Below are 15,849 nucleotides of genomic sequence, written 5' to 3'. Positions count from 1 at the left end.
GATAAAGAGCCCGTGGCTGGTGTGAAGAGCCAGAGTGGAGAACATATTAGACACATACAGACTGAAGAGGAAGAAACAGAAAGGAAAATGTATAAAGAAACAAAGAGAAGTCTTTGTTCTCACTAAACCATACTCTTCCTGGAGTGAAACCAGAGATTCACCAGTTTTACCAACTCCTCTGCTATTATTTAAATATGTTTGTGAAACTTACAGTCCAAGTATCCCATCTCTATGCAGCTCCTCCAATTTATTACTGCCGTATTACTCAAAGGAAGGAAATTAGCTTGGAACAGTGCACTCTGACAGATGGTCAGATGACAACGTGATGTCTCATAACAAAATTAAAAGAAAATGAAGCAAGCATAGCCTTGGAACTTGAACACAAAAAGCTACTCTAAAAAAACCTCAAAGGTTGCAAAGTCAAGACAAATGCAAGGAAAAGCCAAATTTAATGTAGCCCACTTCTATATATTATATGGTAGACATATTGTATTACATTTAATATGGACTAAATAGTATGATTATATACTAGTTTTTGTACAGGACACTGCATCTTCCGTGCATGACACAGAACTGCTCTTGCTAATCAGTCATGATTGTTCAGTGTATTTGTCATCTGGAGGATCCTACCACATTTGCTGAAGAGGAGCAGAGTTAATGAGGAAGGTATATCTGAAGAAAAATGACAGTATCTTGATTTTGATACCTGTATTTAGAACATAGAAAATGCTACATACTATATCTAGTAACACAAGAATACCAATTAAGCACCCCAAACTATTGGGAACATTCACTATAATTTATTTTTATTTTTTCATGGTATTGAAAATACCATGACAATACAAAACAGAAACAAATTAGTAAACACAATATGAACACAAATCTGATGATTCTGTCTCTCAAATGTACTGTAAAAAAAAAAAAAAAAGGTTGTTAATGTTCACGAAACTCTTAGGCATGACAGAGATGAACATCACAGAAAATTTCACAGTTCTACTTTCAGAATCGAGACGGAGTCATATGCAGTGAGTGAAATACAGAATCAGTGAGGACAATGTATGTTCATGAATGAGTACCCTTTCATCCTACAGGTTGAGGTAAGGCCTTATGGAAAAAGATGTCAGTCTTTAGTTAGGCAATTACTATCTTACAAGATACATTCGTAAGAGACCAAAATTAAACTTAAATGGACACCCTTATTTCTGGCATTTTTTTGAGTGTGTTATTTTTGCAACCTGATTAATATTTAAGAGCTTATTTCATGTAAAATCAAGGATTCTCCATCTATACTGTGGTACTAGTAGTATTTCATTGCAATATTAATTTCATTAAAAACATTTCTATTAGAATAAAATGCGGTGCTCCAATAGGGTGGGATTTCACACTGAGAGGTGCAATGCAGTAATTCAGAAACCAGCATACCTACCTTCAAAAACAAGCATAAAATAGGCAGTGAAACAAGTGGACTGCTGTAGAATTGGGATAACAAACAGGAAGCTTGCAATTATTTGCCAGTCAAGAGTTGTAATCTTGAATCCTTACCTGCTTGTTATCAGACTAAGTTTTGTATGACAGGAGAAGTGAGTTACAAAGGACTGGAATAATGGGACCTTATTCATTCTCAGCTGGGATTTTTTTTACCGAAGAATAAAGTTTATCTCCATGAAAAACTTTGCCTGTTGTACACAAAATGCCAACTCACAACCCCAGGCTCAGAGCTGGAGATAACACCATCCAAACCATTAGCTTGTCCAGTGATGAAAACTGGACCTACTCAAGAGACTGGCTGAAATGCTTCTAAGGAGGGAGACGGAAGGTTGTGCTGCAAGTGGTACTGATGACTCGACAAACGCTTGAAATCATTATTATGACTATCCATAGAAGCGTAACCCTGAAAGAGGAAACACCTTTCTGGTTACGTGCACCCTTTTAACAAAGGGTTTCTATTTTTTGGAAGAGAAGAGTGGTCAGTTCATGTTGCAGCCAAATTTCAGTCACAGTAGCTGCATTCCCCAAAATGAGCTTTTTCTGCACTTTCAGGTAGATTCTTCTTCATTACAAGTTCCATCTTGTCCCAACATGTTATTGTACACTGTTTATTTGATGCCATTTCTCACCATTTTTATTACTATATCTTCATAGTAGGTGAAAAATTGAGAGGAAATAAATTTGTAGAGTACCTTGGAATTACTTAGTGTCATATGTTTTGAATAAACATGAAATATAGTTAGCATGTCATTTCTTCTTACCTGCATCGATGGCACATGGGTAATGGTATCGGAAGGAGCAGCCTTTGTTGTAGCAGCCTAAGGTGGCTCCCGGTTCCTGGCAATGGGAACATTTCTGAAAGGGAAACCAAGAAATGGCAATGAAGACTGCAATCATCCTTCCAAGTATCTGTATTTTCCTGGGAATTTTATCAACCACATTCCAGAACAAATTTCTTGAGTATCACAATGTTACACTATATCTTTTCACGAGATACAAGTAAAAGCCTTTTAAATAGGTAACAACATGAGGTCTTTCAAACAACAAACTTTTCAGCTGTGCTAACCAGACAAGAGATACCAAAAGTTCAAACCAACAATTCAGAAAGAACTTGAAATACTACTCAAATCTGTTTCACTGGCCCATGTTACAGTACCTGACAATGACATCAGTGTTAATATTGGAGGAAAAGAGCTTTTTGAATCTATGGCAGTTTTAAAATGAGAATTAGCGTGACAAAGAATGATTTAGAAGACACCGTTAGCGTAAAAGTAATTTGGTTACCTCATTTTCATTATCACTAGCAGTCCAAGAAGATCAAGGCCAAGTTGAACACTTTTTCACAGGTGATCAAAAAAGGTTTATCTGGAGCAGGAGAAGATGCCATCAAGGGAAAATACCTCACCATCGCAGAAATGGCACATCTCCAAAAGAAACACTTGCAGTGCTACAAGGATGCTCATACATTTATTTTGAAAGTAGTTAAGACTCATCTGATGACCACATTCAATTTTCATTACTTAAATCCTATTATCTCAAATGGTCAATGATGTATTTAACCATATTATCAGACAGATGTGAATGCAGCAGAATGAAAGCCACTCACTCATTCACTTCCATCCTGAATGACTTAAGGAATGACCTAAGGAAGTAGGCCTACAGTGCATCTCATTCAGACAGCAATTTTATTTCTTCAATGTATACAGCAAGTGATTTTCATTATTTTCAAGATTCTGATGAAAGCTGATTTCTGACAGGTTGACATTTTTCCCTTCTAAAAAGAAAACAAGCCACATCTGGCAGAATCCACTGAAGGCTAAGAGACTGCTACTATTTAAAAATTAAAACACAAATAGACTACTGGCAGAAAAAGAAAGGATGACCTACAATAGCTTTGGAGTCATATCTGAGAAACACAGGAATTTTGGTTTTGCTGGTAAACACAACACCACAATAAGGCCTCGTGTAACTATTATAACTCACCTTGAATTCAGGCTATGAGGAGTTGCCTTTGGTCACTGACTGCATACAGAGAGATGATGACATGATCTAAAAACTCTTTTTCTATTGGAAAAGCTAAAGTCAAACTACATGTGCTCTATTAACATTGTCAGCAAGCTACACCTGTACAGCACACAGAACAGATGTGCTTGAACCAGCAGTGCACCTGGCACTGGACAAAAACGTTTGTTGGTTTTTTTTACCATACGGGGAGGCTCATATGCCAAGATAGCTGCATCAGCTAGACCACAGTCCTTCACACCCCTGATTAACATAGATGTTGCAGTGGAGGTCTGCAGAATAAACGTGGCCAAAGATAACAGCCACAGCAAAATTCCTCACTCTGCATAGTGAACGGGGTTTTGATTACAATATTTCAAAAAACACTGAGAATATCCGACACTTATTGGTCTTCCTACTATTCTATGCTATGCAGAGATGACTATAGTTTGTATTTAAATGACTGAATTAGGATGAAAGCAAAACTAGCTCCAGCCATAAACCAGGTGTCCCTCTTCAAATCAAAGCAGATGCAGCTAACAGAAAAGCTTGTGAGACGTCAGTTCTCATGACATCTACAACTGCAGTCTTGAATACTGCCTTCTCTTTTCGGTTATGCCAAAGCATCCTGAGCCTGATCTTCAGCACTCCCTATTAATCGTGTCTATCTTCTAAGCAGTGAATGTGTACCACGACAAACTACTGCAGTATTTATGATGTAAAGAAAGTGTCCTTGAGGCCTAGAAAGAGACACTCAAGCAGCTTATTTTTGCCTGTCAGAACATGAATGCTAGTTTCCAAAGTGGGGGAAAAAAAAAATCTAACCCAATATTTAAATGCATACCAAAACATACAGGCTCTAGCCAAACTGCAATGCAATTCACTCTCTCATGGGAGTAAAACCCAGTTTCATGTACAGAAAATGTCTTTTCCTGGCTATGAAGTCAACCCTAGAAGAATATTATGTACCAGCAATAGTCCCAGATTCACCTATGCCAATTATTCACAAAGTGCAGCTTGAGGAGTTCTGAACCAGAGCTCTTTACCTGTATGCTTTATTCTCACTTTTAGATGTGGCTGACTGAGATTAATTATTCTAACAGGACAGAACCCAAATTGAATATTCTTTTTGAACACAGATAGGAATTTTTAGTTTTGTTCCTCTGAGGCATTCTGTTCTCCCCACTTTATCTCGTCTTTGAAGTACCATCACATTGTTGCAACAGAAGAGGTCATTCTTCCCTGGAACACTGTGTCCTGTACAGAGCAGTCAATAAGAGCATAAGAACTACAGGAGCAGAGATTAAACTGCAGCTGTGTAAAATATTTAACACTAAAAACGCATGTCTTAAAAGAGTGGGTTGTGTGATACAACCGAAAACAAGATGACCCCTAGCAAAATTTGTGATACTTTTCCAAATGTTGATTTCGTCTTTGAACTTATTCTTTGCAGCATCTAGCGCGGTTCATCTTGATATTCTGAAACTTGCAGCAGAAACACGACAGGCATTTTGACGAATTTTAAGTGTGCCTGTAGCGTTTGCCTGAGAATGGGTATGGAGTACTTTCAAATCGGTTGTAGTTAGGACTGATTAACAGGAAAAGTGGGTAGTTAAGATGCCCAGAGCATGAGCATCAAGCCTTTATTTCCCCTCTTTTTAGTCTGCCAGACCAACCAGATTATTACCAAGGCTACCTGCAGCTATGCCCACAACAGCAATTCCCCAGTGGACTACTATACCATTGACTGCTCAAGGCAGAGATCATCTGCTGCTGCTGGCTCCCCCGCTGCTGAACAAGTCTCCATTCTGGCAGATGCTTCTGCTTTTCACAAGCCACTGACAGTCTAATGGCCCCATTTCTTCTACCTCCTGGGACCCCCGACCATCTGCTTCTTTCAGGAGAAGCTGGGGGAACCACATACGCAATAACTACTCTTCTCTTTTGAGTTCTTCCTTCTTGACACACCACAGAGTGCCTGAACAAAGCAGACACCCTACAAAGCTGTATAGTTCTAAAACAACTTACGAGTCTATCAATCTTTGAAAAAGACTATCAACATGTAATGCCATGTGGTTTCCAAATATATCCAAGGTGTTTCTATAAAGACAGAATAAAGTGATTAAAAAATTTCTGGATGGTGTCAGTCTTTTGCAAGACATCACTGCTGTGCCTTAAAAGATAAAAAGGTGCATAGTTCCTGCTGGTAATTTTTGTGGCTTTGGTTAGGACACTTACATATTTATGTTTCAAAACAAAAAGAAAATAAAAGATGTACACTACAATTAGAAAACATTCTAAAACCAAAATAAAATCACAGAACTTCATACAAGAAATGTATGAATTGGGCTTAATGACCACTAATCGTTCTCTTTGGTCCATGAGCAAATTTTCACCCAAACTCCACCATCCTGCAGCTATTCACCAGCAGATGGTAGCAGCCTGCTTGTCACTTGTAAAGGAATTATAGCGTTCTTAGCCAGGGAAACAGCACTCGAGCTCTCACGGGAAGAGAAATTCCTTTTGCTCAGTAAGCAGCCTGCTTAACCTCCCCTGCTTGAAAGAGCTGAAGGCTGGTACTTGCAGTGTGCTCCCAATGGGAGGTGCCAATGGATAGTAATCATTGCCAGGCATCTAACCAATTCCTGGCTTAAATTAAAGAGAAAAAAAAAGAAAAAAAAAAAGAAAAAAAGAAAAAAAAGAAAAAAAAGAAAAGGAAAAAAAAACCCAAAACCACACAGCAAAGATTGATTCAGAGGTCCTATCTCCACAATTCATCTCTGGCCACAAGGCACATATATCTCACTTAAAATAGGTTGGAGAGACTGAAAAGTGCCATTTAGAAGAGACACTCCATCCCTTGAACTAAATTATCAATAGTATTAAAGCCAGATACATTGTCTCTACCTCTCCACGCTATTAGCAGCCCATTTCTTCCTCGCTACAGCTCATCATTCTCTGTCTACCAAAATGAAGTAACACCCAACCTGGAAGTGTGAACAGTCGGGGGACAGCTATCACAGCAGCAGCAGAGCCGGTCTGATTCATTCAAAATACTAAACCATCCACTAGCTATACTACTCTTGCTTTAAGGGTTATTTTCCTCTGCAATTTGTATTCCTTCATTACTACAAGAGTAAACTCTTCTGAGAGCCCACTGCTCTAAATGTAATAAATAGGAGTGTGGGATTTGGGTACCTTTTTTGCCTCCCCCAGATTTGTACCCCAAATCCACACAGGTATTATAACATAAACATGTCCTGAGCTACCCACCTTCCTCCTCCCCAACCAAGCACAAGCTTAGGCTTGTGAAAAGAAGTACCCCAAGCTGCCCAAGTAATACACAGACCTTGACTTTTCTCTTTGGTTTTGCACTGACAGAGATAATGTCTTTGTCTACGAGTACCGGAATCCCGCAGTGGACAGGGTTTTTCTGGTGGGAGGATGGGAGCTGCCAGACTAGCCCTTCCAACATATTCTGGACAGCAGCAGGAACAGTTGCTTAGAAGCAGAAACTAATTGCTTCTGCCTAACACTAATATAAGGTGTTATCAGATGATTCCTCCACAATCTTTCTTGTGGAACAATTACCAAAGCAGTTTAAACGAGGACATTCACAACAGATGCAACTGTATCATATTTTCTACTGTCTATAATTCAAACAGTCTTTTCTCGCTGATCGGTTGCTTCTTTCAGTTTGCTCACCTGCGCCCCACACTCAGGCCTCATTCTAACTTCCTCTCTTCCAAGCACCAGTTTTTCCTTTGCTTTGCTTTCTAGGTATCTCCTTGTTTTTCCCCTTCTTGCATACCAGTGTCAAGAATGCATAAACGGAATAAAATGGAAAGCAACAACTAAAGGTTCCTAAAAAAGAAAAGCAAGCAAGAAATGAAATATATGTGGCATTAATTATACAGGTTAAGTCTTCACTTCACATGTTATATGCATTTTTCATACTTTCTCCTTCATCTGTTTAAATTATAAGCTTTTAGGAAAATAATTGCTTCTGCATAATTGCGCTGCACAAATGCAGATGTAAGATAATGAGGATTTCAGAGTCAGCTGCAATATTAGGAAGGAGGGCCTTCTGACTATTTCTGATTAAACAGTTGGCAGGCTAGGCAGAGTCTCAGATTTAATATCCAGGCGAAAGGGTAACAGAAGCAGCAGGCAGCCGCATTCTCTTTCCTGGAAAGTGGGATGCAGAGAGACAACTTACTCCAACAAGCTACAAGGAAAACTAAAAAAATATTTGTACTGTTGGTTATAGGAGAAAGGAATAAATGATTTTGTAAGACTGCTGCAAAAAGGGATTGAGATGAAAAAAGAGCAGGGTGGGTAGACATTTTTAGGAAACAGGAGAGGAAAACAGCACTTTGACTCTGATGTGCAGATACTGGTTAATGAAAAAAAAAATTGCTTATGTGACTGGGACTACAGATAACAACCAGTACTGAAGGATACAGAATTATTAGTTCCCATTTCCTGTCAAACAACTTAAGTTCTCCAAAAACCAGGCATAGAATATCAGAAAAATGAACCCCATAATTAAAAAGATAAAAATCCTTTAAACGTGCATTATTAAAAGATATCTCTTGCCAGTGACGATATACTCCTGCAGCAAGCAAATCAAGTAATAATAAAGGAAAATAGTCACTGAAGTAAAATTGGGCAGCTATCTTCAAGTCAAGAAACTAAGGACAAATTTAGATTCCAAGATTTCAGCAAACAGACAAATCAATGATCTGGAAGATGCTATACTAATAAAGCTGCATTAGGAAACACAGTAAAAAGTCAGAACTGCAGTGCTGCACAAGCTGCTGAAGCACAAAGGGAAGCTGCAGCCCAAAATGGATGGCATGGAAGAAAAAAAAAACAAAAACCAAACCTACAACAGAGAAATACAAAGACTGAAAAATATCATTAAAAAGGGAAATCCTATTCAATACATATAAAACTGATTAAAGTACAACAGAAGCACTTGAAATGAAGAACAGAGCATTCTATTTCCCTCAACTCAAAGGAAAAAGAGAAAATAACAAAACCAGAAATAAATGGTTAGTTTTGATAAGGAACGGTTTGCCAGCAAAAATTTCTAAGGTCCTGTGCAGACACTTAAGCTATTCAACTGTATTTATAGAGACTCTCGAAAAGGGGGGTGAACAATAAGGTGTGAAAACCTGTGAAGTTTGTAAAATTATCCAAGGTAATCAGATCTCAAACTGATGGTAGAGCTGCAAACCAATATCACAATCTTGGATAACTATATGATAAAATGATGATTAAAATTAATGTTAAGTGCAAAGTGATACACATGGAGAAAATATTTTCACCTATGCGTATACATGATGACAGACTCTAAATTAGCTTTTACTACTCATGGGAAGGTATTAGTAGTCATCCTGGACAGAAGCATCATGCAGTCCCTGCAACCACAAAAAAAAGACAGCCCAAACGTAAGAAGTTATTAGGAAATTGATAAAGAAACCCAAATCTTCATTATATCTATGTTACTCTTGTAGTATCCTGACATCTTATCAGGTGTGTGGTCCTGGTCACCCTATTAATAAAGGAATACAACAGATCAGAAAAAAAACCCCAAACAGATAGACCACAGAGATAACTAGGAACATAAAAAGCTTCCATATGAGAAAAGACTAAGTATTCTGGAAAAAAGGTAACTGAAGGGGGATTGAGATCTACAGAATCAAATATGGTGTGCATAAGGGAATGATTCTTAGCCATTTCCAAGAAGGAAGAGCAAGTAACAGGTTTAAATTTAAAATAAATCCACTTTTTTTCACACAACAAATAATTAAACTATGAAAGTCATTGCCAAAGAATGCTGCACTGGCCAAAAGATAAGCGAGTTCAAAAACAGGTTTGACAAATTCATCAAGGATAGGTAGGTATGCTACTGCTTCTTAAACACAGTGATACGAAAGAGACTACTCTAAAATTTCCGATTGCTGAAAGGAGGGAGAAAATATCCAAGCAGCACTCTGTACATGCCTAGCTTACTACAGGTCTCCGAAGATAACTGCTCCTGGCTGTTGCTGGAGGCAGGACACCACAACAAAACATACTTTTGCACCTGCCTGGAATGGCAGTTCTTTTGTAGACCAAGAGATCTGACTGTGAAATTCCACCATTAACAACAAAAACACCCCATGACCGTTAAAAAGAATGTAGGCACCCAGAAATTATACTGTTAGGTTACAAGTTTTTCAGACTCTTCAGTCTTACCTCCATAATAGGAAGGCTAAGCTAAACTGTAACACTATATAAAAGGGTTAAAATTTGATTTAAGCAATAAATTAACATTCACTATTCCATACAAGGCTAAAGTGTTTCATTCACTCGGTGGAGTGATCAAAGGCTTAGATGTGTATGATCATACTCTAGGAGATGAGACTGTTGAAAATCTGAGAAAGTCATGGCGGAGGATGAACCCTCCCCACCTCTCAAACAATGGAAAGAGAAAAAAACACAAACGAAGTAAGAACCAAGCATAACTGAACCAGAATAGAGGTTAGATACTTCAAGAGTAAACCAATGATTGACTAAAACAGATTTAGCAAAATTAACAAAACCCAGTAACTTTAAATAGTAATGAAAAAGCATGTTTAATTTCAAATTAAGCAGGCTAAGTACACACTTTCATAACCATTTCATATTTTAAAAGGAATATTAAAGTAATATGTAGACTACCAAGTCCAAGAAGACAAGAAATGCGTAAATCTTGTTTCCTTTGATGACAAAGAGCCACCCTGAATGAGAGAAACCTTTCAGACAACCACTTTTAAGTACAGGGATTTGATTTTGCTAAAGTATGCAAGTCTAGCAGAAAAAATTATACAGTTTATGTTATCTTGGCTATTCATTTGGGGAATTAAACGTGCAACAATAAGTGCAATTTAGTTACAAAAAGGTCTGAAAGATAGAAGAGCAGACTTAAAATAGGAAAAAGAAATTCAAATTTTCAAGCAGTGATTATGTGATAAGGACATACAGAGTTGTAGGAACAGCACAGTCAGCAAGAGTGAGCATTTACTTCACTTGGATTTTCTGCCAGTACTAGATTTCTTTCCCAGCCATCCTGGGTACTGATTACAGGAAATACCCAAATATACGGTGCATTTCTATTTAGCGCAAGGTCTACCAGGTACAATATAAAACAACAGCATGCAGCTGCCTTAAAACAAAGCAACATCGCTGCCGTAAGGGAAGAGGTTTTTGAGAAATTAAATAATTACCAAAAGCTCTCCCCTATAAAGCAATACTTTTGGATATTAATGACTGGAGTGACATAAAAAAGGAAAAAAACTGACATAAACAAGAAAATGCAATAAACTCAAGGAATTTGTTTTCAAGAGGCAAACTGCAGAAACAGTTTTTCTCTAGTCAAAGAAACAAAGGAGATGATGCTTAGTATTTACGAAAAGGCTCAAAGCAAAAAACCATCTAGCTCATTAAGGACACAATCACTATGTTATTAGGGGCAGTGGATTCGGCAGAAACAAAACCTTTGTAAAGGCTTAAAAATAAGGAAATGCTTTTGAGCAAGGCAAACTGTAAATGGGAAAGATTTTTACAAGATATTAAATACTTACGCAACTTGGCAGGAAAAAGGGTGCAGCACAAGTCCACCCCTGCCAACAACTCAAAGACTTGTAACCCAACAGAAATAAACCATTTGTCATTATTTCTAATAATCTGTGCAAGTCCTCATCATAAACCCACTCACACTGTGCAAGATACTTTGGTAATACAGAACAAAGCGTTGGTGGATGCAAAGGGATGAAATAGGAATGCTGAGACTGAGCCAGCAGTGTTGGGCAGAGTCCATCACAGCAGCAGGCTAAGCATATCCAGTAGTTCAGTAGAAATCCCAGACAAGAAGGGCTTTGAAGAAATGGGTGAAGGAAAACAAAGGTAAACGTTCAGGTTTGGAAAGCGAGGCACTTCATTTAGGAAATTATAAAATTAGCCAGGATGCACTGATTGGAAGTAGATCATAAGTTCTTGAAACTGAAAGAAGAAAAAAAAGCAGGATGAAGGCAGAAAAAATAATGACAAGTAACTTATGTTTGAGGCATAAGAAAAGAGGAAGCTGGCAGACAAATGTGAAAGAAGGAGGTATGTGAAAAGTGATAGTTTAGAAAAAAATTTTTGGCAACAGTATTCCAAATGGACATTTACTCATTAATAAGAACACCAATTCTTAAATTAAGGTCTAAAGAGCTGCTCCTATTGTGCAGTCACAATACATTCCACTGCAAGTAAGGCTAGGTGAAAAAGGTACAGTGCTCATCTTACTGGAAAATGAACAACTTGTCTCTCCAGAAAAAGGGTAGCAAATAAAAACACTACTCAATACTGTTAAAGAGAGAATTACAAGAAGAAGACAGCTCCTCCAGAAGGCCACTGAAGCAGTGGTTGGCGGCAGAGCTATAGTAAGGAGTCGCAAAGTGCACACAAGTATTCCTGAGGTCACTGCTGGCTGTTGCTACCACCCAGGAAAAGGAGCCAAAGACAAGCGACAACAGCAGGTGAAATGAATCCAAGAGAAGAGCTAAAAGTGCAGTCCTTGCGGAAGGAGAAATGCCTGTAAGTCAATACACCTCTCTCTAGTGATAAGCTGTCAAGTAACACATCAGTATTTAAAAAAAATAATTTTTTTTAGATACAAGCTCATGAACTACAGCAATAAATAATGAATCACAGCTGAGGAAAACTAAACAAATTAGTAACACACATTGATGAAATTACCTCAGATACAGAGGAGGTGCTCTATGTAAAATAACATTTGCTGGCCAAAAATTTGAATGGGTTTAAAGAGGAGTATGTTATTTCACTATTCAATAAGGATCAGGAAAAAAACCACAAACCATAATGATATATGTGCTGCTTAAACTGCCCATTACAATAAGAGCTATTTTTCATGAATTCTAAACTGAATTTATTCAAAAATATCTAGGGTCAGTAGGCTTGCCAGAGACACACAACACAGGAAAACTTCATTTGAGCTAGCAGCAGTTTAGAAGAGGCAGCAGATATAAATAGCAGCAAAAGTCCAAGGCCGGATGGCATTCCAGCTGGATATTACAAAGCAGCTGAGATAGTGTCAGTAGTTTCCTTAAAGGATAGACTTAATATTGTTCTCCTGGGGGAAGAACTTCGTCTGTCTAAGGATTAAGGAACTGTGTGGTTCACCCCAGATCTGGAGGGAAAAAAAGTAATGAAGATCTTTTGGGCTCAAAACACTGCTGAACTGTGGTAAAGGAAATAATATTATCTAACAATTTGCAAGCCACATCTTCAGTTTTTATAAATCTAGATCAGTCTACACTAAGATATAAAGGACTGGTATGAGCCATAGACTACTAGAAATAAGTCACTGCAAGATCAAAGAGAAATTTCAATCTTTTTTCACCTGAGGCAAAAATTGAAGGATATAGGCATTTTTGTTTTGTTTTTGATTTATTTTACACAGCCACACCCTCTTCTCACTTCTTATTCCTCCACCTTCTGAAGGCACTAGCCCAAAAGCAGAAGTCAGCAGTAAAGCTGTCTTTGTTAGACAGCTTCAGAGACTCAGAACGGAAAATTCTTCTTTTGGCATTATCCTTGAAGCTATTTGTCCAGAAAACTGAATTTACTGGTAACTATTCAAAACTCCTGTTCCCCAGGAACTGCCTCTGCAGATTCCTGCTTAGAGGAATAGTACCATGTGGTATCAGTAAAGAATCCTTATTCTCCCCAGCAATAGTGTGACACTTCAAAGAAGGAATAATTAAATTTAAGTATAGGAGTTAAGACTGCATTAAAACATCAGAAAATAGTTTTATGTACCTATAATGTGGTATTGGAATTTTTCTAATCTAACCTAAACAATTTCCTAAAGTTAACATCTAAAAAAAATTGTTGGTTTCCTGGAAAGCATAGGTTATGCATTGTGTCAACCTTGAAATTGTAGTGATTAAATTTAAACTTGAAGAGTTATTCCCCCAGAAAACACTTAACAATTAAATATAATAATGAATTTACAATGGTACCAGTGCATTCAAGTTAGGAACTTCAGCATTTTAACTTTCTACAAGAAAAGAGAAAGCTAACATCAGATGAACACATAACAAAGCATTTTTATTATCTTCTGTGGACCTGACTCTAAATAATACATGAACAAAATTTAAACTTAACTTCCTCCCATTACATCTATGGAACTGAAACATGCAACCTTGTATCAGCTCCCTAATCTTCCAATTTAATTAAGAACATCTGACAATTTAAGCACATACTGTACTTTTAATTTTCAAAGCACCCTACAAATTTGTCTTAATGGTCACAAAATAAGTGGTTTTAAAGCCTGCTTTACAGAATAATTAACTGAGTTGTCAAAGGCCACATAGGGAATTTTTGACAGTGCAGGCACAAAGTCTGAAAGGTTCACAGCTCTCAAACCTGAACTCAAGTACAGTGTCATCCCCCCCCCCCCGCCCCCCATGTCCACCCCCCCTTTTACGTTCCTTTTAAGTTTCACATTGAGCAGCAGTGCCCTTTAGAAAAAGTCCTCATTTCAGAAATTCATGCCAGGACATCCTCCTCCTTTTTCCCCTCCCTTAGTAGTAAGTTTTTTATGAAGCTGGACAGTCTCCTTTAACCATCAGTAACTTTCTGAAACTTAGCAAGCATGAGTTCTCAGTAAGAACAAAGGAGTCAAACGTTCAAGAAAAGTTGCAGGTAACAGCAGTATAGTGCAAAGTACCAACACCACCACATACTGTGAAATGATAAACCATGAGAAAAAGACAAACATACAGCTGAGTTAGAACTAAGGGACCTAAGCATAAATCAAAACAAAACATGCAAGGAGCTAGAAACAGAAAAAAAAAAAAAATCATTAGTAAGTGAAGACTGCACAACCGATTTTTAACATCAATCTTTAGTATTTTCTCAAACAGAAGGAAAGCTTAGGACACAGACAACAATTAGCTAGTTAAGGCATATATATTTATGCTACAATCGGTTGTGCAACCAGACCTCAGGAAGACATACGCAATCTATTTTTACCACTGGTAGCTCAGGTGCTGGCAAACAGTGCAGCAGCAGTGCGCAGAGGCCTGGGCGGGCTTTGCCACTCACCACAGCCTTTGTCTTGAGTAGGGTTGGTATTTTATGCTAAATCCTACACTGCTATGTCTACTTTTACCAACAGCTCGGCAAGTCTGAAGACAACTTAAGTAGATCTACATGATTCAAGTCATGCCTTGAGCACTGCTAGAATTTCTCAAAAGAAACTGCAGCTATTTTAGTCCTTTTAACTGAAGAGAAATGCCTGCTTTAGGTTACTCTGTCTGGCAAGTTAGGCCAGAGGAGGGGAGGGAGCATACAGTCTCTAGTGGTTCTAGATCATGCAATAACAACAATAATAGTAGTAGTAGCAATAATAATAAAAAGGAAAACCCCCTACCTTTTCATATGTCTAGACAACTAGGTGGTTGCACTTGACATCAGTAATAAATGCTGCAAAGCTATATACATTTGAGAACCACCTTAGACAAATTTTCAAATATATCTTTTATTGAATTTACTAGTTTGTGTAATTAGTAATATCACTCTGGAAAAACTTTCTATCCAAAGTTATGGTCTTGACCAGTCCACTCACTTGCAGATCATTTTAAGACATCAGTTTGTACTTGTACAACCTGCTGCCCCCTCCTATCCCTAGCTGGGGCATTTCCCTGTATTGGTATTGACACTAAGAGTCAAGAAAGCTGGTCCAGCCAAAAAATTATCTTGATAAAAATCACGGGGGTGAGGGGTGGGGGTGGGGAGAATTTACAGGCCAGATCAGCTACCTGACTTGGTTCAGTCACTGAGCAGTAGTGCTGGCAGAAGGGGAGGTGTGAGGGAGAAGAATGGCTTCTCACAACCCTATCTTAAGCCTAGATGAAATTAGCACCATATTTCATCTTCACAACAGACTCCTCAGTGGAGCAGAAGTGGCTTACAGAGGACACACTTTGCTCTTTTGCACCTTTAACAGCAAAGGAGCCTTGACCTTTTCCTATATTCCTACCTCCCTCCACCCTCATCTTACTCTACTTACTACCTCATCTATTTCACTTCCCCCAGCCCTTGCCCTGCACTCATCTTTCCCCTAACTTACCCACCATGGCACAAGGCAATCAAGGACTGCTATCACAGTAAAAAAAGAGAATTTCATCAAGTTCAGGGGGAGAAAGAGAGAGAAAGAGTTTCGGTTGTGGCAAGGAGTGGGCTAAGACCGTGAAAACCAGCATTACTGTAAGAGCAACTTGGAACTTCAAAGGGCCCTTTGAGGAAGACCATTATTTT

General features: G+C 38.2%; 1 protein-coding gene across 9 annotated transcripts in view; it reads right to left on the bottom strand.

The window, feature by feature from the left end:
• Window positions 1-15,849, bottom strand: part of TCF20 (transcription factor 20) — a 131,953-nt gene that overhangs the window by 12,949 nt on the left and 103,155 nt on the right. For 8 of the 9 annotated variants that reach the window (XM_075051524.1, XM_075051523.1, XM_075051530.1 and 5 more), the window contains one exon: window positions 2,250-2,343. In XM_075051524.1, the coding sequence (XP_074907625.1) occupies window positions 2,250-2,343 (94 nt within the window). Of the gene's footprint in view, window positions 1-2,249; window positions 2,344-7,194; window positions 7,354-15,849 lie in introns of all 9 variants that reach the window. The other variant, XR_012653610.1, reaches the window with a different exon arrangement.

This window comes from Buteo buteo, chromosome 19, assembly GCF_964188355.1.
Source record: "Buteo buteo chromosome 19, bButBut1.hap1.1, whole genome shotgun sequence".
Lineage (NCBI taxonomy): Eukaryota > Metazoa > Chordata > Aves > Accipitriformes > Accipitridae > Buteo > Buteo buteo.
Note: the sequence above shows the minus strand (reverse complement) of the source record. Positions and strands in the feature narration are given on the sequence as shown.